The sequence below is a fragment of the Sphaerodactylus townsendi genome, linkage group LG04 (genome assembly GCF_021028975.2).
Source record: "Sphaerodactylus townsendi isolate TG3544 linkage group LG04, MPM_Stown_v2.3, whole genome shotgun sequence".
In the NCBI taxonomy this organism is placed as follows: domain Eukaryota; kingdom Metazoa; phylum Chordata; class Lepidosauria; order Squamata; family Sphaerodactylidae; genus Sphaerodactylus; species Sphaerodactylus townsendi.
Genome location: NC_059428.1, coordinates 39,433,504 through 39,461,459, shown reverse-complemented (window position 1 = coordinate 39,461,459; position 27,956 = coordinate 39,433,504). Strand labels below are relative to the sequence as shown.

General features: G+C 42.3%; 1 protein-coding gene across 3 annotated transcripts in view; it reads left to right on the top strand.

Annotated features, from left to right (window-relative positions):
- The first annotated feature begins 7,838 nt into the window (after positions 1-7,838).
- Positions 7,839-27,956, top strand: part of GRAMD1C (GRAM domain containing 1C) — a 58,922-nt gene continuing 38,804 nt past the window's right edge. For 2 of the 3 annotated variants that reach the window (XM_048495619.1, XM_048495617.1), the window contains exons 1-3: positions 8,349-8,455; positions 9,935-10,063; positions 24,896-24,980. In XM_048495619.1, the coding sequence (XP_048351576.1) occupies positions 8,396-8,455; positions 9,935-10,063; positions 24,896-24,980 (274 nt within the window). In that variant the 5' untranslated portion in view covers positions 8,349-8,395. Of the gene's footprint in view, positions 7,917-8,348; positions 8,456-9,934; positions 10,064-24,895; positions 24,981-27,956 lie in introns of those variants that run through there. The other variant, XM_048495618.1, reaches the window with a different exon arrangement.

Sequence of the window (27,956 nt, the reverse complement as noted above, 5' to 3'; positions counted from 1 at the left end):
GGCGTAACTAAGGCAAAAATCACGTGGCAAAATCACCAATTAGTAACCCCCTCTCGGCACACACAAATAATTAGTAACCTACTCTCAGGAACCTGTGAGAACTTGCTGGATCCCACCTCTGCCTGTTCCACGATGAAATTCGAGCAAGGTATATAAGCCCCATTTTAAGACAGAGGGCCGAGTTTTCTGATAGTTAAAAATGTGCAAGTGTGCTAATTTCTACCTGGGTCCTTTTTTCAATTGGATAACCATAATTCTTTTCTTTTTAACTCCATGCAATGTTGTATTGTAGGATGTCTTTTATTTATTTTAAATTGCTGCATATTTTAAAATTTTGTATATTGTGCATTACTTTACAGCCTAGATGCCAATAAAGGCCTTGGATTGGATTGGAACATTGAGATTAGACTACTACATTGCATTATACATTGGTTTCTCCTCAAAATCAATTCAGAAAAGCCAGTTACTGCAGAGGGCTACAGCTTGGCTATCATTGGGTGCTAGATGAAGCAAGCATATTGCTCCACCCCACAGGCCTTCCATTTGCTGCCCCTCAGTTAGCAGGTATTAACTATCACATACAAAGCCCTTCATGGCTTTGGACACATATTGTGGTGTCATCTTTGAGGAAAGACGACAACTACAAATATACTGTTTTATTCTTTCCAGAATGTGGATTTCAGTTTCTCTTGGAATAAACATCACTTTCTGCAAACTATGCAAAACTTAATTATTCAGGATGATTTTTCTATGCAGGCAATAGAGTTGCTCTGTACTAAATGATTCACAGAAAAATTATTAGGGACTGTGGTCTATATTACTGTGCAAAGCTTCCTGAAACTAGGAACCTTGCATCATTTAATGTGTCATGTTAATAGTTATGTTTTGTTTCAGTCCTATTTTTAGGCTTCTGGTTGGTTCCTATCACATTGTTTACTGAATGTACCACTCAACTATTGTATGGACTCCATCTGTGTAATCCACCTGGAGTCCAAGTGAGAGAAGTGGATTATAAATAGCATAAATAACTAATCATATCAGCAACACTACAGCTATAGTATGACCTTGCAAAGAGACACACAATTTGATTTACATCAGTCCTCCATGATCAGGGGCTGGATACATAATTGCAGATATTTCTGGGAAGTTTTTCTTATCACTGATATAAAGATGAGGTAACTAAGGTAACTAAGCATGAACAAACAGTCTGAGATTTTTCACTGAAGTGCCTACTTAAGCTTTCAGCTTGTCTATTTAACCAACAGAAGTTGCTCCAGAGCATTTTTAGCCTCTGTCTTTGTCTTTCGGGGGGGGGGGGGGAATCACATGTGATTTACACCTGCAAAAAAATCTTCATTTTGGAATGTCTCTTATAGAAAAGGTATATAGGACAGCAGTGTGCTGCTTTAAAAAAAATACTAATTCAGCATTACCTTAACTGGAGTGTAGTAATGGGCAGGTGGAAGGAGCCAGGGATTCTTATTTTATTATTAAAGAGTATTCACGTTTTCCTGGGAGCAACAACTTAAGATGGTTAGGGGTGAGCTGATATTATTCAGCAATGAAGTGAAGGGCCTCCGTGCATATTATTGAGATGTATTTTTCTCTTATTAATGCAAACACTGAAGGGCTGAGCACTAGCTTTCCAAAAGTAGATTTCATAGGGAAGGCCTGAAACATTATGCAAACCCTTATTTATATTACACATCCCTAGGGGATGGAGAGAGAAATAGCACACATGCGAACAGGTTGTTGCAAGTCAGAACCTTGATTGCTTTGAACACTAACAGCCACTAGATGGCGGTACAATGTTCTTCTTAGTTAAATTGGGATAACGGTGGCACAGTGCTCCATAAGCAAGATTCTCGGAGAACTATTCAAGAATTAAGGATGCAGAAGGTCTGTTGATAAAGTCTCTTTGGAGTCTGACAGAGCAGTCCTATGCTGTTAACTCCAATCTAAGCCTTTGAAATAAGTGGGCTTAAACTCAAATAACTTTAGATAGGATTGTACTGTCAAACAAATAGATCCAACACACACTCAAAATAAAGAAAAGTACCAAGGGAACGTTCATCAAAGCCACGTCACCCAGTAACCACCTATAATCATGCCAATAATTCAACTCTTCCCTATCAAATTTGGCTATGATTTGGGGACTGTTATTTTATTTCCACTTTTAAACTTAAAATATTTTTAATACTATTGTAAGCTGCTTTGAAACATGAGAAACACAGGATATAAATGTTTTTTTAATAACTAAACTAAAACTTAATAATGTCATCCTCAACAGAGTTATACCCTTCTAAATCCACTAAAGGTTTAAAAGGGTATAATTTTGTTTGCCCTGACCTAGAGGACTCAAGCGAGCACAGTGAATTTAGAAGCCAAGCAGGGTTGGTCGTGGTTATTACTTAGATCGGAGACTACCAGAGAAGTAAGCCCAGAGTAGGTATGTGGAGGCAAGCAATGGAAAACCACTTCTGCTCACCTCTTGCCTGGAAAAGCTGATGAGGATTCCCAATAAGATGACAGCAACTGCCTGCACTTTTCACCACCACAACTCTGTTTAGGATGTCGCTATTAATTGGTTGCAGCTTCCAACCAAATGTGTATTCAGTTTGTTGCCATGTAATGTGTGAAACTGCTCTCAGCGAGTGTCTTTAAACCTGGAAAGAATTCTATTATAGATAAATTCCCTTGTAGCTTTATTACATTATTTTTTTTCATGCAACAGTTCTAGCATTTTGGGATCCAGATTTATATCTGAAGATTGTTAGCACTTCAGTTATTTCACAGTTGCCAATTCTTGTGACTTGTGATGCCCCTGGCAGCACACTCTTTGACAGAGGTTTGTGAATCTCAGCTTCTATATAAAAATATTCTTGTCCTAACAAATGGGCTCGAAGTGAGATGGAAGTGAGAATGAACACATATACTATAAAACCAGGAAAAAGCACAAGACAAATAAAAAGAATAAAATCCTTAAAGCTGATTTTGTAAGGCAATTGGAACATTGGAGTCAATCAGTGTTCATTCTGGGGCATCAGCTACATTTAGAAGTGTCTTTATGTAAAGCAGGAGGCTAATTTGATATGAATGTGAATGATTAACTTTGAAGAAAGATTCAAGATGTACAATTATACCTTTCTCTGCACAAACTAATAATAGATTTTGCAACATAAGAGAATCATATTAGTTGGGTGTTAGGTCTCGGACCTTTAGCCAATAAATGGACTCTGGATGATTGATCAGAAGTGTTTATTGAAGGCAGCAAGCCCCTGCTTTTAGAAAGTTCTGGGGGAATCTGGTTTTCCTAGGTTGTTATACTCCAACTTTCCCTCCTCTAACAGTTTCCCAGCAAAGTTTTTTTGTTTTCTGAAGGCATAGGCACCTCAAGGATGCAGGAGAGAAAGATATGCCACCTGCTAAGCCTCCCCCCGAGGTGCAACAGACATCCTGTTGTCTGAAGGCTAGAGACTTTTCAGGGTCGCTCCTAGTGTGAAGCAGTAAACATCAAGATACAGGGAAGAAAGGAAAGGCAGTGGTTAACAGCAGGTGCATTCTAATCTGGAGGAACTGGGTTTGATTCCCTGCTCTGCCGCTTGAGCTGTGGAGGCTTATCTGGGGAATTCAGATTAGCCTGTGCACTCCCACACACGCCAGCTGGGTGACCTTGGGCTAGTCACAGCTTCTCGGAGCTCTCTCAGCCCCACCCACCTCACAGGGTGTTTGTTGTAAGGGTGGGAGGGAAAGGAGATTGTCAGCCCCTTTGAGTCTCCTACAGGAGAGAAAGGGGGGATATAAATCCAAACTCTTCTTCTTCTACATATCAATCAGCGCATATCAATCAACCAGCATCAAACAAGATACATTTGAAATACACAGTGCCATTCAAGCTTTGGTTCTGACACTGGGCAAACATCTGGCAGAAATCTCAGAACTAACAGAAGCTGCTGGATTGGAGTTGTTACCGCTGCGGCTCGGGTAACAATAAGTGATTTCAGGTCAGCAACTTAATGAGGCGCAGGAAGCTGATGGTCTTCAAAGCAAAAGGATTTTATTTGGAGATGGTGGTCACAGCTCGGGAAGGAGAATCGTGCTCTTGCAACCAAGTGCAAGGACGTTTATTCCCAAACTTCAAAGGGGCAAAGGGGCAGGTAGAAAGGGAAAGTGAGGGGGCAATCCCTCACCAAACACCAATAAGAAAACAACAATACAAAAGCAAGATACAATTACAACTTTGAATGGGATCACGAAATCCCGCTGTCAAACGTCATCCCGCGAGATCTCACAATGGTGCTGAAAGGAAAGCCGATAAGGTCCATTCAGGAAATCTAGGTGGGCTCGCTACTGCACCTAGCTATCTTCTTTATCAAATGGCTGTTTCCTTCAGTAATGCCCTGAGGCTCCCGCTCCTCATCTTTGCAACAAAGAAAAGTTCAAACTGTTCAATGGTGGTCCCTGCATGTCTTCCAATGGATTTGATTTGATTTGCAAGTCCAAAGGGGGTCTTTGTCTTTGCTAAGGAGTCGGCTGGGTGTTGGTCTAAACTGCATTCCAGAGCCAACTTCCTTGTCCCTTAATATCAGCCTCTACAGGCTACTGCTTTTGCTAACAGACACAAATTTCAAAAATAACATTTCTAAATTTAAACATTAGGGAAACCTTAAGGAATATACACATATACTTATAGGCAAGACTCTCCTAAATTAACAATAACATAACCTTAAACTAAGTGAAGAACCTAGTCAAACTAAAATCCTAAGCAGCGGGCAAATCATAAATTCAACTCTAAAGGGGCTTTTATTACATCCTAGAAGGGCATAAACAAGAGGGAGACCATATAGCATTGGCATAATCACACATTCATGACCTTTGCAAGCCTTATGGAGGCTTCTGAGCCACACAAGTCTCCGCGTCCAGGCATGGAGCCAGTGTAGTCACGTAACTTGACTCAGGGAAATATTCTGTTTATTTTCCTGGGCGGTAACAGAGTCTCATTCCCCAACAAGAGTACCCGTCAGCTGGAGAAGTGTAGGAACCCATTCCCAAAAGAACGGCACTCTGCAGCCCCCTCCACTTGGTCCAGACATCTCCACAACATAACAGAAACTCTTTATTGCTCTTTTAGATCTGATGGCACCAACAGGCTAAAAAGAGGGAAAGCCAGTTATACTTCCCTTTCTGCAAAGCAGCTAAGGAGGGAGAAAAGAGGGGGGCAGGGAATGCCTTTAACATCAAAATTGAGAGTAAACAATCCCCATGGTTTGGGGGGGTGGGGTGAAAGAGGCTGTTTACCTTGCCCTATGCTAAGAGATCCATCCAAAACAACTTGCAGCAATTACAGGCTAGTTCAATCTCCTCAGAAGACAGAAGCTGAGCAGGGTCAGCCCTGGCCAGTATTTGGAGGGAAGTATTTAAGGCCCTCTTTTTTTCCAAAAGAGGAAAAAGAAAAAAAGCAAGTACAGTCAAAGTTTTTTCAAAAACCTTTAATAAAATTACACAATCAGAAAACTAGTCAAAATAAATGCATATTGCGATAACTTTGTCAAAAACGTATATAGTGTAAACCCTTCCACTGTTACTGAGACCAGCAGAACTTTTGAGATGTTTTCTAAACCCAGACTTCATCATTCAGTATTTTTGAGCTTTCTATATGAAGAAAATCTTTATATATTTTTTCTGTAGTTGGCTCTATGTTGAAATGTCTGGTACTACACTTGAAACACAACAGCAATTCTGTAATTGCTGTTATAATAAAAAACGTTTTTATTGTGCATGCACCTTGCCTTTTCATTTGTGCACATAATGCATGCTGCAAAATAGCCTCACTCACTCACTCACTCACTCACTCACTCACTCACTCACTCACTCACTCACTCACTCACTCACTCACTCACTCACTCACTCACTCACTCACTCACTCACTCACTCACAAGCCCCATTCTATTTCAGTCCAGTGAGGAATCTAGGCATTCAGCAGCAGTGGTCCCAAGACCCTACCTGTTGACACACCACTCTCCGGAAATTGCCTTACTCTTGGAGGTGTTCCTCCCATTTCTCTCTGGTATATCTACTGCCACCAGTCAGTTACAGCATTACCTGCTAGCAGGGCAAGTACTCCTAGTCCTCTGTTTACAATGCTGCTTAAAAGCTCTGTCTAGTGCCAGAAGCTACTGGCTTCTATGGGGGCAACTTACTGCAGTTATGAACTCACAAGGAGACAGTGATCTAACAACCAACCACCTCTCTTCCCTTGGAGTTCATTTTAGATAGCATAGTCAAACAGTGAAGGTTGATGTTGTATGGAGAACTACCAAAAAAACTTAAAACAGAAAAAGATTAGCCAAAATGGACCTTTCCCACTCCATTCCAAGGGATGTTATGTTGGAATATAGCAATGTCATGTTCAAAGAAGAAGAAAAGAAGATCCTGCAGGGAGAAACAAGTTCTAACTAGACAGGACTATATAGGGGGAGTACCAAAGGGCTTTTGCTTGTCTGTTTGCAGAATACTATTCTTAGGTTTTTCTTCTAGAACTCTCTTTCGACTAGTAAGGCAGCTAGGCTTATCTCTTTCCTATTCAGTTTGTTAGTTCCTAAACCTTTCTTTAATAAGTTCAGTGTCCCAGCTGCTGCACAGGCAGGCTGCCAACAGTTGTCTATATCTGCTCACCCATTCGTGAGTCAAAACTCTTCTTTGTAGGGGTTACCATGTTGCCTTCTGGGTAGGGTTGCCAGGTGCCCAGTGGCCACCGGCAGAGGATGGGTGTGTGTGTCAGATTCCAGTCAACAGGTGAGCTTTCATGGCCTTCAATCAGGACAACAAAACAAAGAACAAAGGGTACAGTGTGCAACTACAATGAACAAACAAAACTCCCAACACTATACTAAGACTGCTATACAGACTGTAATCTTTAGAAACCAAGCATGTATATGAAAAGTGAACATCTAATACATACGTGTCAAGACAGAGAAGACAGCTATTTGCATAATGCTAATGGACAGGTACTTGTTAGAGACTGTCGCAGAAAGGGGCAAGCTTATATAGGGTTTGCTGCAGATGGGACTATTGTATTAACTGAAATACATTTTCCAGGATGTCCAGCATCCCAAAACACAGCTATGCTAATATTATAATGCAGAGCACATATGAAAACTGGATCGAGTCGAAAGCATAAATATTTATTTATTTTCACATTTTTAATCAAAATGGGCAGGGGTCCCTCTTGCCTTTGGAAGAACTAGCAAAACAAAATGAATAGCCTACACAGATCTCTCAAAGGGAAAACTTTCTGGAGTGTGCAGGCCACCCACAGGCCCTGTTGTGCCCAAACACCATAGTGTCAAATCTGCATCTAAATTCCAGCTCAGAGTGGGTCTAGGGTTGTCAGCTGGCCTAGACAAAATTGTGCTGCCCCTTAATGTATGGAAATGGTCAGCTGAAGTTAAGTGGAATCTTCTTGTCTTCTTCTTCTCCCCTATTCAGTAAAACTAAAATAAAACCCCAAATCCTCTTCCCCTTAAAAAAACACACACCATTTTCCCCTGTCCAATGCAGTTAGCTATCCCTTGTTCTTCCCAGGTCGGTTCATGAGCCAATTATAGCGCTGAAATCGATGCAAGTAGCGGTCAGCTTCGGAATAGGTCGCCTTCACCTCACCTATTTTCCTTCCTGCGGAGTTTTGTTCCTCCGATGCTGCTGGCCCTTTAAATTACGGGGAAGGGAGGCTGTGCCGCCCTGCAGCGCTAATTCGTATAACGGAGGATTGGCAGGCTGCAATTTTCTTCCCTCCATATGGTAAGCCTTGACTTGTGCATTTGTCCCCTGCCCCTTATGGAGCCCTCCCCCTTATCCGCGGTGCTACCGTGCCTTTAAAACGGTATTCAAGGAGCTCATTGAACTTTGTGAGAGCGGTAAGCGTCAATGCATCTTTGCTTCTATTCGGTCGCCTGCTGGGGCTACCTGTACGTTTATATTGTGTTGCAGACTGTTTACCATAGCGGCTGGTAAAGAAGTAATAAAGGCTTTTGAGGATGAAACCCCACCGGTGTGTGTGTGTGTGGGGAGGGGGGGGGGGAGAGATTATGTTACTGCGCTGCAATATTGCATGTGTCCCTGTTGCTTTAGTTTCTGCCCATACTCCAGGGGGCTGGGATCTGTACCTTTAAGAGTAGCATTTCTTTGTTTAGATATTTGACAATATCATTTTCTGCTCTTTTATTTTATTTTATCCTTACAACGGGTTTGTGAAGTAGGCTAGGCTGAGAGAGAGTGGTTACCCAGCCAGCTTCTATAACAGCATGGGGATTCAGACCTGTGGCTCTCATCTTACCCGGATACTTTTATGCACAACACCACGCTGGCTTTTAGGCACAATTGTTCTGATTCAAAGATGGAAAGATGTTATGTTGCAGTAGATTGGAAAAGTGGCATTCACAAATGGCTGTCTACGGTAAAAATGTACTCAGCCTAGAATGTTTTGATCAGAGAACTTTTCTAGGAGTAGTATACTGTACGGAATGCCTAGTCTTTCTATAGTTTTCTTTGGGACATATATTTTCCTTGTGTTTTAGACCCCCCAGCTCTAGACAGTCCTTTTCCCTGTAGTCTTTTCACAGAAAAATTCTAAGGAACTAAGCCTTTCCTACTTGAAACAGTTAAGCCCAGATATTTGTATACTAATGTACCTGTGTAAATGTGTAGACTGTGCAGTGTTATAATGTTTAATGTGTTAGAATAAGTACCAATATAGCAAAGTTTAAAATAAGCTGAACATGTTTAAGAAGCCCTGTTTCTGTTTACACACCTTTATCTTAACAGACTTTTCCTCTAATATGAGAGAGAATATTTTTCCAGTGGTGGGAGAGCAAGTTACCTGAGAATTTTTTTAGTACAGTTTCATCTACAGTTTGGCCTTGGGAGTTGATCATAATAATGCTTGCTTCTCCCTTTCACTGACAATTTACATGTAATGTCTGCTTATCAGTGCAGCTTGTCCATTAAAAATAATAGAGATCTATTTCTTGAATGCAAGCAGGAGGAAGTATACGAACTGAATGAACCATTGCCCCTGAAGCTATGATTCACCTACCATGATTTAAAAAACTATAGTAGCTGAGGGTACCTGCATTGCAGTGATAAACAGATGAGATTATCAGCTTTAAAGTGGAGCTATATCTCTGGGCTTCAGAGGTCAGTTCCCCTGGAGGAAGTGGCAGCTTTGGAGTCTCCCATGGCCCCTTCCGCACACGCAAAATAATGCGTTTTCAAACCACTTTCACAACAGTTTGCAAGTGGATTTTGCTATTCCGCACAGCTTCAAAGAGCACTGAAAGCAGTTTGAAAGTGCATTATTCTGCATGTGCGGAATGAGCCCTTGTCAGATACTTACTAAAGTTTCCCCCTTCCTCAAGCATTGGTTCCAAATCTCCAGGAATTTTCGAGGCCAGAGTTGAGAACCTTATTGGATGATCTTATGAAACTGGGGAAAATATCCCCCACCCCGGACTTATAAATGACCAGGGTGAGGAGGGTAGTGTTGTTTAGTGCGAATTACAGTGTAGGTAAAATCCAGGAGTGATATTTGTCTAGATCTAGGACAGCATTTGCAGCGGTAATGGAAGGCTCTCTGAGATGGAGGTGAGGAACTTCATTTTCCCAGATACGCAGTCTTACAAGTTGTGTGCTGGCCAATGGCAGTATCCTTGCGGAAGAAGTGAAACATGCATGACTGGACAGAACAAATGAAAGCAAGATGTGAATTTATTATGCAACAAACTAATCATGTGGGAAGCTCTTAAATGTCATAGCTTCATTACAAAACTGACTGGAAACCTTCCTTCCTTGTACCACATGGTTTAGCTTGGGCCAAATGCATAATTCTGAGTATTTACCTTTTTTTATTTTAAATGCTGCTTTGTTTTGTTCACAGGAACTTCATGAAGTGGATCATGGCCTGGTCAGCCAGTTACTGATGGGCTCTGAGGAGAATCTCCCTGTATGCATAGAGAAAATACCACCCCCCTCTCCAAATAACTGGAGTACAGATTGGAGCTTTTGGGTAATTACATCCATTTTGCTTGGTTTTACGCATATCTTTTTGTTTCAAGATGTCTGCTTTCTGCAAACATGTAAGACATTCTTCCTCCTTCCCTTATAGGGAACTTGTAATAATCACCTAGTGTGGGTATGCTAAATTATATAGAACGAGTGACTTCAGTGATGTATTTGATATTGGGGTGATGTTCCAGATGTATTCTGGAGTTCTGTACTTCCAGGCATACACAGGCCTAATTGTAGTGACTGAAAATAATTGAACTGAACTTAATCTGACTGTCAGCTTCTTCTTTAATCCCTACTTTGCAAGTGTTGTTATTGACTGTTAAGGATTCAGCATCTTTAGCAGAAGTTGAATGATTTCAGTCTTGGATGGTTGATGTGTGACAGTATTTGATAGCTGGAATGCAACAATATTTGTTTATGCATTGGTCAAATTTACATCCACATCTTGTCTCTGAGGCATTCAGGATGGCATGCAAGTCATTGAAGCTCATGATCATCAACACATTCTGTGATTAACTCCACAAGTATATTATGTCTTCGGAAAAGAATAACTTTCCTTGGTCCAGAATCTACTTTCTGTCAACTTTACTGGATGCCCTTGAAGTCAAGTACTTTGAGAATGTAGAGTAGCAATAAAGGGATCGCTGTTGGATATGATCTGGAGGCACCCAAAACATTACAGCCAACTGTTTTTGGTGTTCAAGTTGTCCTAAGAATTCTGCATTTAATGGGAGATTACCTTTTAATTTTGCCACATATCAGGAAGTTAATGACATATTAAGTAAGCATTTCAAACTGTTATTTCCAGGTGATGAATATTAATAATGAGAAATGTTATTGTACATTGGAACATGCTGACAAGTGGCGAACTCCTTCCCTTTAGTCTTTATTTCTCTTTCCTACCTCTGTACTTTCCCCTTTGAAACTCTCCTTCTATTATGCATCAGGAACCTAATTTTATTGTAACTCTTCAGAGAGCAGGAAATTCTCCACAGGTGACCTCCCCCATATCTGTATCCCAGATCAACCAAAGTGACAGATTAATGGAATGTCACTGTTCCTAGTTCCTTAGCATGCCTCATTCCCTATATAAATTGGATTGTTGACTCACTAAGAAGTGTAGTTTTAATAAACTGGTTCTTCTGTTTCTTTGAAAATAGTTAAAATTAGTACGGTGCTTCAAGAGAACCTTAAGAAAAAGTTCAGAAGAAATTGTTAACTACCTTCTGTATACGCTATGATATGGAACTAGCAGGAAAAGCTGAGCTTTGAGAACTGAATAGAACTTCGAGAGATCCCATCAAAGAATTCATACTGCAAACAGACTGTTTTGCGTGCTGATATGTGGAGTCTCGCTTGCTCCAATAGCATGAACACAATTATCTTAGGAATAAAATTGGGCTGCAGCCCTCTTTATTAAACACAACGTAGGAAGCTGAGTGAGTATAAGGGGCACATCCTAGACACCGGGCATCAAGCCAGCTGAACCCAGCATTGTCCCCAATCCCTTTTGGGGAATTGGGACAGAAAGTTACCAAGTGCCATGTGAGCCCATTATGCAAGGCCGGAGCACACCACACGCCGCCTTATGTAGGCATGCCCGCCCCCTTTCACACACATGACGGGGGCCCCCATCATGTGATCTGGAGCCAACGGGCCCTGTCACATTCTCCATTCGTGAGCAGTGCTCGGGATCTGGGGCTTGCTTTGCCCCATCTCATAAAAACATAAGAACAAGCCAGCTGGATCAGACCAGAGTCCATCTAGTCCAGCTCTCTGCTACTCGCAGTGTCTCCTGCTGCAATGGCAGCCCTGGGTAAGTCCAGGGCTGCGTTTTCGAATGTAGGAAGTTCTTCAGTCAAAGCACTCATTTAACATGGCACTGGAAATTCCGTACTAGGGAGAAACCTTATAATTGCCGTGACTGTGAGAAAAGCTTTAGTAAAAGATCATTAGGGTAGACATCATTTAAGTTTTTAATTTTCCTCACAATTTTTGTTGTTTGATGCTGATGGCTTTAAACTGATGTTCCTGGTTTCATTTTATTCTCATTTATTGGAATGTTAATGGTTTGATTGTGAGTTTGATTTAGCCCTTTTCAAGGCTCCTTGTAGATTAAAAAGTGGGATTTAAAATATTTTAATAAGTAGCACATTCAGGTAGATGGCCAGAAGCTTTCAATAGCAGCGGCTACAGACTGAATCACATGGAACAATAAAGAATAAGGAGTCCTTTACTTTTTTAGTTGTGGAAGTCTTCAAGCTCTCTCAGGATTATAAAAATTTTACTTGTAAGCAATTAAATAACAAGAGTCTGATCAACCAAGCTCTTGGTAGGCCTGGGAGCATTACAGGAGCCATTCTTGATTACATTTCTTGAATTATTAATCAGACCCAGGGCATGGGAAATCTGAGTCAGAAGTTAAACGACTAGTCTCAAGTGATGCATTGAATCAGCTGCAGAGGTAAGAACTTTAGCATCTGTGCTTATTGTCCTAACATCAAACAACTCTTCTTTAGCAAGAACGAGATGGCCAGAAGCAAAAGCTTTACTCCCTACATCTGGGGTCGTCCGTACGAAATGATGCTCCTGGGCATTGCCAGGCCAGCCTCAATACCTTGGGATCCCAGTACCTCACATAGATGAAATCATACTAATTTGCCCTAGGGAGCTGCTAAGGACTCTCACCTGTATCTGCACAAAAGAACACATCTGCTATACTAGATGTGTTCCAAGCTGTGGTTTTAAGGGTGAGGGAAATGGGAGCAATTCCCTTGGGCTTTATTCATACAAAGAAGGGGCCACATTAACTTTGACAAGCAGTATTGTGTTTCAGTGTTTATAACAATCGAACCTGTTTTCATTCAAGGCAATATTGCTGGCCAATAAAAATGCTTGCTGCCCCATCACACCAAAGAATGTTTTGTTGTTCTCATTTTCAGAATCCTACTAATTTTACTAGTTTAAAAAACACTGAACAGTGGGATGGGAGGGAGAATCCATTAACAGAACAAACGCTACACTATGCAAATATAAACTGGATCAAAAATGCTGTAGGACATCTTAATGCCATACTGTTTTGTTAAGTTCAGATGTCAAATACCCATAGCTTGTGAAAAGATAATGAATATCTACTCTGATTACTCATTGTTTTCAGCTGAAAGAAAAAAACGACACAGGATGGAGTGAGAAGGATCTGGGATTTCAAATGAGAACACAGTCCTTGGGTTTTGCTGTCTTAAAAACACATTTAGAATGGAAACAAAGGTTTTTCTGCTTGTATGTTTGCCAAAAAAAAAGTCCTTGAGGCCAAAGACCAGGAAAAAAAAAACTCTGCAGGGAACATTGTTTTCAGCTAATCTGTGTAATGGTACAGAAAAGTAAAGACACAACATTAATTAAGTCCTACTTGTTGGGCCAAATGCACCCGTGAAGGTTATCCATACAGTCATAATTACACCTCTAGAGGCTTGTTTGTTATGATTGAGCTGCTTAAGTTGGAAAAGAGTCTGGTTGGTTGCTGAATTTCCCAGGGTTTTTATGCCAGTCTGCAACCTGAAAATAAAAAAGAAATTGCTTGCGAATTTGCTAGTTTTATTTGAGGAGTTTTTTTGGCAGAGTTTTTTTTTTTTTTTGGTCTTATTTAAAAGCAGCAAATATTTCTGGCTCTGGATTGTAAGTGCTTTCGGGGTTGTTGAGGCTTGTGGCATGACATGCAATGAATCTTGGTTGGATAGAATGAATAAAGTGTGGGCCTTGTGCTTAGCTGATAAGTCAAACTTTCCTTTTTGTGGCTTTTGTAAAGATTATTCATGCCTTTAGAGCAGGGGTGTCAAACTCGCGGCCCTCCAGATTTTCATGAACTACAATTCCCATCAGTCCCTCCCAACATGAGTATTGGCTATACTGGGAAGGGCTGATGGGAATTGTAGTTCATGAACATCTGGAGGGCCGCAAGTTTGACACCTGTGCTTTAGAGTTACTTACCCCTACCTGGGGGTTGGCAGTCTTATCTGAATCTGTGAAAACTTGAAATGTTGCCTGATTAGTCCTTGCTTCATTAAAAAAAATCTTTGAATTATATTTGAAGAATTTCAGACAGAAAAAAAGTTGACCTGGTTCATAGAAAATCTTTGTCCTGTGGCCTCAGTTGCCTGTGTATGAAATAGGGATTTATTTTCTTCAACTTTATAACTAACTTCTCGTGTGGATGCTCGTGGCTAGTAAGAAGTGATGCCAGCAAATTTGCAGGGGCTCTCTAGTATTTATTCCAAACTTGAAGGTTAACTGACAAGAGCATGGATCCCAGTGTAACGTCTGTGGGTGCTATGGCACCCACTGGCATCTCTCCTGGTGCCTGCAAATGTTCCCCAAAAGTGACCAGGCCAGCTAGCGCTTTGCCCAGCAAGGTTTCTAATGGGTCATTGGAGATTTGATTGGCCTTGAAGATTGTTGCTTTGGCAGCAGCTGCAACTACAGAAACCACAGCAAAAGGATCTTCAGTGTGGACTGAAGGTGAGCTGTGACAGCCATTGCGTGACTAGCTCTGCCTTTTGTGGGAGCTGTTCTGCAGCTGCCATTCTCATCATAGAGCTTTAGTCGTGCTGGTAAGTCTCATGCTGGTTTCTAGCTGGCCACCTCATCCCCTTGCTAAGCCAGAAACATAGCTAGGAAAAATGGAGCCCAGGGCAAAATCAGAGTTGTGTGCGCCCCTCCCCCCCGTGTAGGCGTCCGCCCTCCCCCACCACGACCAAACAACAATTTTTTGCACCAGATCATTTCAGAGTCACCATCACATTAAAGAACATGCCGCAACTCACAAATCTGAACACAGCAATGGTCGGGGCTCGGAAAGGTCCGTTGCTCACCCTTGCAGGGGAGAACAAGCCCATCGCTCGCCCTTACAGGAGAGAGTGGCGATGGGCCTTTTCCAACCCCGGGTTGCTCTGGGGCTTGGAAGGGCCCATCGCTTGCCCTTGCAGGGGAGAGCAAGCCCATTCCTCACCCTTGCAGGTGAGAGGGGGATGGACCTTTCCCAGCCCTGGATCGCTCTGGGGCTCAGAAAGGCCTCTCGCTCGCCCTTCCTGCTGGGATTCAGCCACTTAGCTACTGACTGAATCCCACCACTGGCCATGCCAAAGGCCCACCCTCCCTTCCTCACTCACTCACTCCCTCCCTCACCCACCTTATCTGGTGGCTGGGCCTGGCAGTGCAAGGGGGAATGAACCCTAACCCCCGAAAGGGGGAGGGGCATTGCTAGGCCTTGGCGCGACGTGGGCACATCACATCAAGGCCCAGCGATGCCCCTTCTCCTTCCCGGAAGTGTGGGGAGTGATTTTTCCAACCCCCCACGTGACTCCCACGGGGACACCTGGAGCGTTTGTCCCTGGATGATCCTGTGGCAGCTACGCCACTGCGCTAAGCCACACCCTTCCTAGGCTCCATACCCAAATCTCCAGGAATTTCCCTGTCTCCAAACTGTTGCCTTCCTGTGACAAAGAATTCTATAACAGGACCTGTACCTAGCTGCTTAGCAAGGAAGAATTTTGAGCCAGAACAAATGTGCAAAGGCTCTTTTCCTCTACCTTGTCTTTTTAAACATGGGAAGGGAAGGGAAGAGAGCTTAGGAGAGTGACTGCTTTCATGCTTTTGTACAGCAGTCTGGTCACAAGGTATTTCATGGTGGCAGAATTAAGGCGATACAGGAGCTTGAGTTAGCATGAGCCAGATCAGGTGCTAACATTCTTTTGCTAAAACATTAAGCCTTACAACCAACTGTAATTGCAGTGAACTGTCATCTTAGGCTACACTAATTTAGGTGTTTGAGCAACATCTGACAGGGTTATTAGCTGGTAACTATGGCCTGTTTTTTGCATCTTGATTCATTATCATAAATATGTGAGCAATGTCGTCATCTGCAGCATGTTTTGTAGTATAAAAAGCAAAGGTTGGCTCGCAACTTGGAGGACAAGCACAGGTGCTCATAAGCTCTCACCTGGTCAGACAGCCAAAATAGCCTGGATATAATCACAGAAACCCTTCCCTAAACCCACATGGCCATGTCTTTAAACACTGCATGAAAGGGATATTTATTATGTAACTATGCTTCCAGTGAATTTTTCTGCTAACTCACTTGTGGAGGAGATTATACCTGTCAAGGTAGGATCTACTAAATTTTCTAAGACTTATCAGTAAAACCAGACTTTAGAACTTATCTATAAAATTTGGATTGCGTTGAATCTCTGTAGCATTGACAAGGATCACACAGATACCATCTATAATATCAATTGGGGGGGGGGGCGGTGGAGAGAAACCTTGCTGTAAGTTTGTAGTTGCTTCTGTGTTCCTATTTTGTAATCTGTTCCATCAAGGTGCGAGTGATATCTGTAGGGCTTCTTTGAAAGGAGTTCCCAGAAAGAGAGCTAATGAGAAGCAAAGGATTTGGTCATTCCTTTTTTCTGGTTTACTACATCTTTTAAAAAGAAGAAGTGTGTGGATTCAACTGCTTGTGTGTTGTGTTCTTCCATCTTTTCTGATTGAGCGAGCATAGAGTCTAAGATTAAATGTATTATAATGTAGAAGACATTGAGGATATCTATAACTAGACAGGAGGAGGTGAGCAATTCTTCCTTCTTTAGATTCCTTCCTCATGCTGTTTCTGGGAGTCCTTTGTCTCGCAGGATCAGCATTTCAAAGCACATTTTGGCCTATTGTGAGTGGGGAAGGTGAGAAAGTCACACAACTGATAAAAATCCTTCAGTAGTTAGGGATTGACAATTATTTCCAAAAATATCCCAACTGGAAAATTTCATTCAATATGAATGCTAAACAGTCATGTGGATTTCAAAATATTGGAGCGCTTCTGTTAACGTTGTCTGGTCCTGTAAAGTTGGCATGAACTCTTTTATTATCCCCATGTGGAGAAATCCTGGAAATTTGGAGGTAGAGCCTTGGGGCAGAGCTGCCATTTTAATAAGGGCTACTAACCTGTGTTGTCTAGAGATCTCTTGTAATTCCAGGAGATCTCCAGGCCCCACCTGGAGGTTGGAACCCCAGGCAGAGCAAGAGTGCCGTGGTTAATCCACCGAACTTTCTGATTCATGTTTCATTTTCTAACGATTGCATCATACCAACCTTTTCCTTGACAACAGTAGTTCAACAGGTGTGGGATTGTGTGTGTGTGTGGTTTGAGAAGCATTTATTAAATCTATAAACTAAGCCTAAGAGTATAGAAGAATTAAAAACTGCCTAGAATCATGTACACAAATTGCAGGGTCTGCTAGGTAAATAATTATACCTGTTGTCATCTGGGTGCGACTTGAGGACATATTTAGTTTTTTCCCTTGCAGGCATTATAGCAAAGCTTAAAATTGGTTGGCCATTATCCATCTCACCTACCAGATCAACCTGTTTTTTTGTTGGTTGCTTTTGGCTGTTTTTGAAACATACATACCTCTTGATAGTTTTCTCAAGATGCTACATGGCTACAGAGAGGAGCCACTGACACACACTGGGCTTTTCTGCACAATTCATTTAAAACATTTTGAGACAGGAAATAAAATGTTTCCTCCATGGAGTTCTGCATCTTCCTTCCTTCCTTCCTTCCTTCCTTCCTTCCTTCCTTCCTTCCTTCCTTCCTTCCTTCCTTCCTTCCTTCCTTCCTTCCTTCCTTCCTTCCTTCCTTCCTTCCTTCCTTCCTTCCTTCCTTCCTTCCTTCCTTCCTTCCTTCCTTCCTTCCTTCCTTCCTTCCTTCCTTCCTTCCTTCCTTCCTTCCTTCCTTCCTTCCTTCCTTCCTTCCTTCCTTCCTTCCTTCCTTCCTTCCTTCCTTCCTTCCTTCCTTCCTTCCTTCCTTCCTTCCATTTCCATACTGCGCCTCCCCGATCCGAGCTCATTTTATTTCCAGCCTCAAAACATTTAAAATGAATCCCCTTTTAAAGCGATTCTCTGGCTGAAGTGTTTTGAAGTTGTCTTCAGTTGCTGTGTGATCTAGTGACGATGTTCCCCACATTTCTCTGCTTCCCTGAACGTCTTCCTTGGTGCTATCTTTTGAGTGCACGCAGTTCCCCCTTGCCTTTTTATTAGCAGCATTTAGCTGTTTGTTCTTTTATTGGGGGGGGGGGGGGTTTCAAAGCAGCGAGTATGCAAGGAATGCATTGAAGCACAGAACTGAAAAGGGTGGAAATTACAAAAGGGTGGCCAGGACTTGTATCAAGGGGGTAAGTGCAAACAAAAGGGGGAGAGGCTGAAAATGTTTTACAAATGTTTTTTGTGCAGAAGATTTGTGCAGAAAGGGCCTTTGTGATCCATTGATTCCCTATGTTTTTCAACATTGACAAAGCCAGCATTTGGTGTAATGGCTAGAGTGTTGGGCTAGAACCTGGGAGACCCAGGTGTGAATTCCCACTCTACCATTGAAACTCTCTGGGTTTTCTTGGGCCAGTTCCTGAGCTTAGGGTTGCCTCCATTTGCCTGCTCTTGGAATTTCAACTGAGACCCAGATGACAGAGATCAGATTCCCTGGAGAAAATGGCTACTTTGGAAGGTGATAATAATAATAATAATAATAATAATAATAATAATAATAATAATAATAATAATAATAATAATAGCTGCAAAAGGCCACCCTACTCGGCTCTGCACGCATTATTTGTCGATACATCACACAGTCCTAGATGCTTGGGAAGTGTCCGACGTGTGATGTAATACAAAATCCAGCATATCGATCTTGTTTGCTGTGTATAACTGTTTTTGAATAATAATAACGACGTGTGATGTAATACAAAATCCAGCATATTAATCTTGTTTGCTGTGTATAACTGTTTTTGCATCAAAATAATAATAACTAGCGGGGCCCGGCCACGCTTTGCTGTGGCTTATCGTGGTGAAATGGGAAAGGAACAGTAGCAGCAAATCAATTGCAGAGGCTAGCAGTACGTGCTCATGCAAACATGCAGCCTGATACTGTGCGATGTCAGTGATGTATGTGCCAGCATTCCCTGCAGGAGGGGGAATGGAAGGGCAGCCCTCCCACACAGCTAGGCTGGCTGGTCATGATCGCTTTACCTGGGAGTAGAAGAAGTTTTGGTTGAGTGGCAATGGGTTGTTGCTTCTGAGGAAACCACTCTGGTAGCGACTCAGCCATCCAAAGCATGTCACAGTTGCTGTACTGACCTTACTCCTGAGTAATGCGTGCCTGGTTTTCTTAACTGTAACTGCAGTATTCAGGGAATCTAGGGTGCCTGGCCCCTCCCTCCCATCCCTTGCATTTTGCCCCTCACTCTCTTCCCTCCTCAGATTCTGCTCTCCCTTGCATGCCCACCCCTCCTGCTCCCTCCCTTCCCTTTCCCTCCGCTAGGGTGGGTGGGTCATATCAAGATGCTGGCCCCCCCTGCCCCCCCCCCCTTGCATTCCACCCCTCACTGTCCCCCCTCTCTCATTTCCCTTCCCTTGCATGCCTCCTCCCCCGTCCCTTTCCCCTCCCTACCGCTCTTCAATTGCATGCAACACCACCCTCCCTATCCCTCCCTTCCCTATCCCTCATGTGTATTTGCGTGTATTTGTTTCACTTCCACTCGAGTTACTGCCTATGTACTGTTTCCACTGCTTATATCTGGCCATCTGAGTGAACATTCTAAGCAGCACGAACATTCTAAGGGTGACAGTTACACACAGGCAGCTGCCATGGTCACTTCACCATGGAGCGCCAGGGAAAAAGGCATTTTACCATGGAGCCAGGTGTTGTGAAATTTCAGGTCTGTGAACATCTAAGAACACTCTCGCCTGGCTGACTGTAGTGTCTGGGAATTTTCAGAGGAATTGGCCCAGCAGTTACTGAGGTATACTATCATCAACAAAAACACTGTTAGCTTTTTATATAATAATAATAATAATAATAATAATAATAATAATAATAATAATAATAATAATAATAATAATAATAATAATAATAATAATAATTCCTCTTGCCAAAATACCTCCTAATATCCCTAGGTCCTTGGGAAGGATTTCGATATTGTTTCGAGAGATGAATTCAGATTTTACTTGTGCTGTTGTGTTGTTATGTGTATAATAATAATAATAATAATAATAATAATAATAATAATAATAATAATAATAATAATAATAATAATAATAATAATAAATACATGTATGTAAAGATTTTTTTTTAATGCCTGGAAAACAATACATAATTTTCCGCCATGGATGAAAACCGCTGCATCTGATGAATACCTCTGCAGGTGCCCGGGCGAGAATTAGAATGTTGAATTCCCAACCTACCAGGTGTCATTTCTGCCATGTTGTGCATTACCAGTTCTGAATCTCTGCAATTTGTTGATCAATGCTCTTGGGAATTAAGGTAGCATTTCCAAGAGTTTAACTGGCCATAGCAAGGTACTTGTCTCTTCAAGCTGATTAAAATGTTTGCTGAGTGGTTAAACAGCTAAAAAGTAAATCTGGCAAATCCAAGGTTCCTTTCGTAGCAAGCCAAGCAGGAGGTGTACAGAAATGTTTGGAAAGCAATTTTGCAATTTGCGGGGGTGGGGGGGGGGTGGGATTTCTGTAACTGATGAAAATATACGTAATTCTAGTGGAAATAGCGAAGCTGCATGCAAATAGCTGTGTAAACAACCAGAGGAAAAGATTCACATGATTATACATGATAGAGGAAGTATGATCATTCAGTAGTAGTAATGCTACTATTAGGCAGTTGTCAAAGGTTGATTCATTCTAGACACAACTTGGCATCACCTTCCTAAGTAGGTGTGAAATGATTGCTAAGTATATACACAAGTACTTAAATGTTTATATTTGAGTTACGGCTTCAGGTTATAGTAGGGGAAAGAACTATTTAAATACTATTCTCTAACCTGACTGCGTATTGTCGAAGGCTTTCACGTCTGGATTCAACTGGTTCTGGTGGGTTTTCCGGGATCACGGCCACACAGCCTGGAAAACCCACAACAACCAGTTCTATCCTGACTGCTACTATGTTTATATGTCCTATTCATCTACCTTTTGGTTAGGAAGCTAAGAAAGTTTGACTTGCTTATCTGGAAGAAATAGTTCCAGGGATTTAGTTAAATAACTGACCCTTATACTAAATACATTTGTTCGATTAGTGTTCTTGTTACGATTTATTGGGATATATACAGACCACTGATGCATGAGTTCTCTATAGTGGGGAGTAAGTCACCAGAAATTGAGACTGAATGCTTCCAATACAGTTAACTCCATGATCAGTTGGAGTATTTTGTAATAGTTCCCTGCTATTCTGTTGTTGAAATTCAGCATTTTTTACTGATCTAGACAGAATTAAGTTCTTCCATTAAGAAGAATTTCACTGTTGAGGGAATAGCTGAGGTATTCAAAAAGTATATGTTGCTTTTCATAAGTGAGCATGAAAGAGACGTTGCCTGTATCTTGGCTCTTGTGTGGGATTTGAGCAGACCTCACCGACATGCAAAATACAGGCTTGGCTCCAGGCTAGATGTTTTTACATGACCAAGGATTGTGCTCAGAAAGTGCAGGATTCCAGCCCCCCACATTGAAATGTCCCCCCAAATCCTATTCTTGGAGTAAATGAGGTTGGTTGGGAAGACTTCAGAGGATATTTCAGGCTTCCATAGGAGGGCAGGAAAATCACACTCAGTTTGCAGAAATCCTGGAATGTGCAAATACATGGCCCTTGTTTTAAAAATTACTATATTATATTTGCCCAAAAGCTTGATAGAAATTATAACCATAATGTTTGATATAAATGGCATGGCTTCACAAGGTCTTGTTATTTGCTGAGTCAAGAACACCTTCCCACTCTGAAGTCTATTATGGTTCTACTGTTTTCTAGAAAGAGAAGATACAGTCAAAATAATTTGCATATATTCATCAGGCAGTTGTTTTGTAGGAGATGGAATATATTTCTGGAGAGTTACACTTCACTAGACAATGTATGCTGTTCTGACCCAAAATACAAATTGTAGGCTCAGACAGTCTGCATTTGGTGTGAGATCATATGTAGAAGAAGAAAAACAGTTGGCTTTTATACCAGTGGTGGGATCCAAAAATTTTAGTAACAGGTTCCCATGGTGGTGGGATTCAAACTGTGGCGTAGCGCCAATGGGGCTGGGCGGGGCACAACAGGGGCGTGGCCAGGCATTCCTGGGCGGGGCATTCCTGGGCAGGGTTGTGGCAAGGACGCAACCCATTTCATGGAGATGTGGGCAGGAAGCAGTACTTGCGCGCAGGCACAGGCTGCCACGCCGCGCTTGATTGCACCTCCTGCTAGACTGCTTCATGTTCTGCGCGCTACTGCTGAGAGGAGGGGTGTAACTAAGGCAAAAACCATGTGTGCAAAATCACCAATTAGTAAACCCCTCTCGGCACACACAAATAATTAATAACCTATTCTCGGGAACCTGTGAGAACCTGCTGGATCCCACCTCTGTTTTATACCACACTTTTCTCTACCTTTATGGAGTCTCAAAGCGACTTACAATCAGCTCCTTACTACAACAGACACGTTGTGGGGGAGGTGGGGCTGTGAGAGTTCTGGGAGAGTTCTGGGAGAACAGTGACTAGCACAAGGCCATCATGTGGAGGAATGGGGAAAACAAACCTGGTTCATCAAATCAGAGTCAGCCACTTATGTGAAAGAGTGGGGAGTCAAACCTGGTTCTCCAGATTAGAGTCCACTGCTCTTGACCAATATACCAACCTTAAGTTGGTTTCACTAGTCTGCTATGAGAGTTTTAAAGGTGCAAAGTCGTACACTCCTCCCCACAAATGTATGAGTTTACAAGTTGGCATATTTAAAGTGACATGTGGTCTTTAAGAACATGAAGGCCCTGTTGGATCAGACCAGTGGTCCATTTAGTCCAGCATCCTGCCAGCCAGTTCCTCTGGAAGTCCAACAACAGGACATAAAGTCTGAGACCTTCCCCTGATGTTGCCCTCTGGCACTGGGGTTCAGAGGCTGACCTCCTCTGAACCGGACTTCAGTCATCATGGCTAGTAGTCAGCGATAGGCCTATCCTCCATGAATCCACCTAATCTCCTTTTAAAACTATCTGTGCCTGCAGCCCTCACTATGTCCCCTAGCAGCAAATTACACATTTTAATCACTAAGTGTGTAATGAGGTATTTCCTTTTGTCTGTCCTAAACTTATTGCCCATCAGCTTCGTTGCATGCCTTTGAGTCTTAGTATTTTGGGGAAAGGGGAAAAATTCCTTTGTCAATTCTCTCTGCACCTTGCATAATTTTATACACCATTATCATGTCCTACCTTAGTTATATCTTTTTTTAAAAAAATCTAAAAAGTCCAAGACTCTTCAGGAAAGGTAAGGTACTCCAGCCCTGGGGTGTTGTGTGGTTTCCGGGCTGCATGGCCGTGTTCTAGTAGCATTTCCGGCCATACAGCCCGGAAACCACACAACACCCCACTGATTCCGGCCATGAAAGCCTTCGTCAATACATAGTCCAACCCCCTTTATCTATACCTTGTCTCAACAAAAGAAATGTGTTACAAATAAATTAAATATATATATATACATCTGATCCCTCTGGAAATGTCTTTCCAGGTCAGGATGAACATGAAGAATCTGACTTGCCCATACTCTGAATAGTTAATCTGAAATTGTTCAACATCTTTCTCCTTAACATTTTACATAGTTAATCTGAAATTGTCCAACATTTTTCTCCTTCATCTTTTAGAAGGGTCTGAACAGAAGACAGGGTCATAATGACACACTTGTGTCTGTCAGTGGACTACTGGAAGAATTCCTTGTGCTTAGGAAACAGTCTTTTACTATGGACTCTCAGAGGAAATGAAGAACACAAAATGCCTATAAGCAAAACTCAGACCTGACTCACCTAAAGCTTTCCCATCAGATCTGTGTTATCATACATTATATACATGTGACTAATTTGAACAGAGAACATCCTGAGCACCTCTGCTTAGGTCTGTGAAGATTTTATTTTTGTTGCCAAACAGTGCATTTGAGTCACATCTGATGCATCAAGACGGAAGGCCAATCTCGACTCTTAAAATCTCAGTTCTTAAAATCTCAACTTTTAAAAAGTGATTAATTTAAATTTTCTGTAACTTTTTCAATTAATTGTCCAAGATTAAAATAACTTTTAGCAGAGTATACTGACAGTTGAGTGCTTGAACTCTCCGTTAGCTTGCAAGATCAGCAAGAAAAATTGGTGATGCATGTTATCTCTGTCATAGCCATGAACGGTTTGGCACATGGGTATTGGTCTGGAAGGGCCAGGGGAAGGGAGCTAGGGATCTCTTCCCCTTGGGAGTAGCCGACAGTGGCGAGAGGCAACCGCCCTGCCGATCAGGGCAGATGGGGAATACCTCTTGCCAGGAGCGTCCGCCCAGCAGAGCCCCACGGCGGGGTGAAGCTCCAGTACGGGGCATCCGCCCATGGGAGCTTCGCCATGATGCAGATACGATCAGCTCAAGACCCCTTGCTATGCCTCACGCTTCTGCTTGATTAATAAAATGGCTATGGCCAATTGATTTACCCCAGCAAAAGGAGTGGTGTGGTTATTGGGAGAGGGCTCCACACAAGAGGTTCCCACCCTCGCATGGCAAATCATACTGGAAACTTGAGCTTTTGCATCTAGTTATTACAAAGTTAAGCAACACCCTTAATGTTAGTTTTGAATGTTGAATAATAAATTTGCGGTGTTTAAGCTTCTGCTCTGAATCATAAGTGTATAGTGAGATTAAATTGTCCAGTTCTGCTGTTTTGTTTTATAAGACTGTCCTAGGTGACTTAAAAATACTAAAACTTTATTCTTTAAATAATTTCATTTTTGCAGGTCTCAAGCTCCACTTACAAATACAGGAATGAAGAATTTAAAAGACAGTTCTCACACCTGCCAGATTTGGAAAGGCTTGTTGTAGGTAAGGCGCTTCAATGGGCTACTATTAACAACTACTACTGGAATCTGCAGAATGGCCACTTTCTTTTTCTTTTAAAGGTTACATGTCTAAATTTTGTGGCTTTAGAAAAATCTGAAAGTACAGCAGGAATGGAATCCGAAAGTGAAATCCAGGATTCAAAGAGCCTATTTATCAATTTTGAACTCCCACACTGGCCCATTCAGCACAACAAAAATAAAACGTCGCACAGACTTTTTAAAAAGAACCGTTCTGGCTTTTTTTGTCTGCCTATTGTGGAAAACAAGTGTTGCACCCCAAAAATGTTCTTTTACTCCCCCCCCCCCCCCCCCCCCCACTGTTAGAGTTCTCACTTCCGTTTTGGGTGCAGCTCACATCTGTCATTTTCTGCCGCTTTGGGATTCTCCGTGCTACCTGCCATTTGCAGAAGGTTCTCATGGAGATTTCCTCTGCTTGAAACTCATCCCCCCACCATTTCCATCTAAAAAGTACCTGAATAGGTTAGTTTTCACTGCAGTTTTGGCACATGTGTCATTTTTCCTCTTTGTTGTTGTTTTGAGGTAAGTGTCTTAGAAGCTACAAAGACACAATATGAGAATTGGCAAAATGCACATATTTCAAGTCTTTTTAGCTTCAAAGATACCTCCCTCAAAACAAAAAAAGGGAAAAAAAGGAATAAAGTGAAAACTAACTTTATTCATGTACCTTTTAAACAGAAATTGTGGGCGGACATGCTGCAAGCAGAGGAATCCTCTATGGGAAACTTTTGCAAATGGCCGACAGCATGGAGAATCCCTAGAGTTGCAGAAAATGGAAGGCGCAAGCTGCAGAGATACTGAAAGTGAGAGCTTTAAACTCGGATGGGAAAAATAAGACATTTCCTGCTTTCTGCACAGCAAGCAGGGAACATCTTCAACCCGTCTTGGTGAAGAGATTACTAGTTTAGCATGTTCAAAATAAGTCAGGTTGAGCAGAAATAAAACATCCTGGGTACATCTTGGGGGGAAAGCTGTGTGAATTTCCTCACCCAAATGTTTCTTTTCATGTTCTCAAGATGTTTTATTTGTGCTGTGCAGAAAAGACCAGTGTGAAACCTGGTATAGCACAGTTGCTAAAAGATTCTGCGAATCTCCTAGATTCTATTCTTGCCTCTGCCATTAATTTGTTATGTGGCATCAATTTTTTAGGAGCCTCAAAGCGACTTACAATTGCCTTCCCTTCCCCTCTTACAACAGATACCTTGTGAGCCAGGCAGACGTGTATCGGGGGGGATGGCGCCTAGGGACAATACCTTTTCTGGGTCCCCCCACGCCCCCCGCATTCGGGGGGCTCTGCCTCCCTCCTCCCTGCAGGCTGGCTTTTGCCATCCCCAGACCCTGTAGGGGGTGGGCAGGGATCTAGGTATAGACTTTTTATGGGGGGGGTTCAGGGGGGCCACACCCCCACCTACCCCTAGGGCATGGCCATGCCTCCCCAAGTCCCGCCCCTGGCCTAGTGCCTATAAAAGCAGCTCTCCGAGGTCGGGGATGGCAGACTCCCCTCTGGGCAGAGGCACAGAGGGAAAATGGAGCCTGGTGCAAAATCTGAGTCCCCAGGGCAGCCTTGTGATGCTGGAGATCCCACCCCAAACAGCATAAGCTTTCAATGGTGTTTTAAGCCTTAGAGAGCTAAAATTCTCCTTTTAAATCCACCTTAAAGGGAGAATCTGGGGTCCCCAGTTAAACGACATTGAAAGTGATGCTGTTTTGGGGTGGATTATCCCTCACCCTGAAACAGCATCACTTTCAATGTGGCGTAGTGGTTAAGAGCAGGTGCATTCTAATCTCTGGAGGAACTGGGTTTGATTCCCTGCTCTGCCACTTGAGCTGTGGAGGCTTATCTGGGGAATTCAGATTAGCCTGTGCACTCCCACACACGCCAGCTGGGTGACCTTGGGCTAGTCACAGTTCTTCGGAGCTCTCTCAGCCCCACCCACCTCACAGGGTGTTTGTTGTGAGCGGGGAAGGGCAAGGAGATTGTAAGCCCCTTTGAGTCTCCTACAAGAGAGAAAGGAGGGATATAAATCCAAATTCTTCTTCTTCTTCTTCTTCTTCTTCTTCTTCTTCTTCTTCTTCTTCTTCTTCTTCTTCTTCTTCTTCTTCTTCTTCTTCTTCTTCTTCTTCGTCTTCAACGATGCTTGAAATGTAAGCAATATTTCATGCCATGAACTTGGGAGAGAGCTTTTGACTGTTTAAAACAATCCATATCAGATTATTAGTATAATCTGTAATTAACAAACCATTTTATCATAGATTACAAGCTGCTGTTTGCACTGATGTAGTAATGGAAAACAAATTGACACTTTGAGAGAAAATTTGCATACATCAACCATCCTATTTTTGAAGGATATATATCTGGATTTAGAATAGGCTAATCCATCTAATGCAAGTTCTGCCAGTCATGGAGAATATTAAATCATAACTTGACATTGAAAAAATATTCATTTAAAAACTACCTACTCTTGACCTACAAGTCTTATTATATTGTTCCCTGCCACAGTTTTACAATTTGTCTTCAAACAGTTATGCTTTGCTTTGGCATGGGTAATTCCTGGAGAACTGGAAGTGCTGCCTGGGAAGGGTATTTCAAGTTTGCTTTCTCCCTGCAGACCAGGATTTAAAACCCACTCCAGTTCTGTGTTTCAATGCCATGGCAAACGGGAGTTGACTTGAAGATTTCCCAAGCTGGGAAGCTTTCATATGAGCCCCACACAACTGTGCAGCAAGGAGCTGCATTTGTGCCTATGACAAGCCAGCAGAGATTTGTAATGAGGTGCCAATGTGGCTTTCAGTTATGAAACTTAACACTCATAAAACATCCTTTAGATGCTGATGGGTTTTGTTGGTTCTGTTAAAGTGACCCAGCCCTGTGAATCAACCTAGGAGGGAGCAGCAGTGTTCTGGCAGAGAATGGAAGACCTCCTTCAGTGGGTGGTGCCCA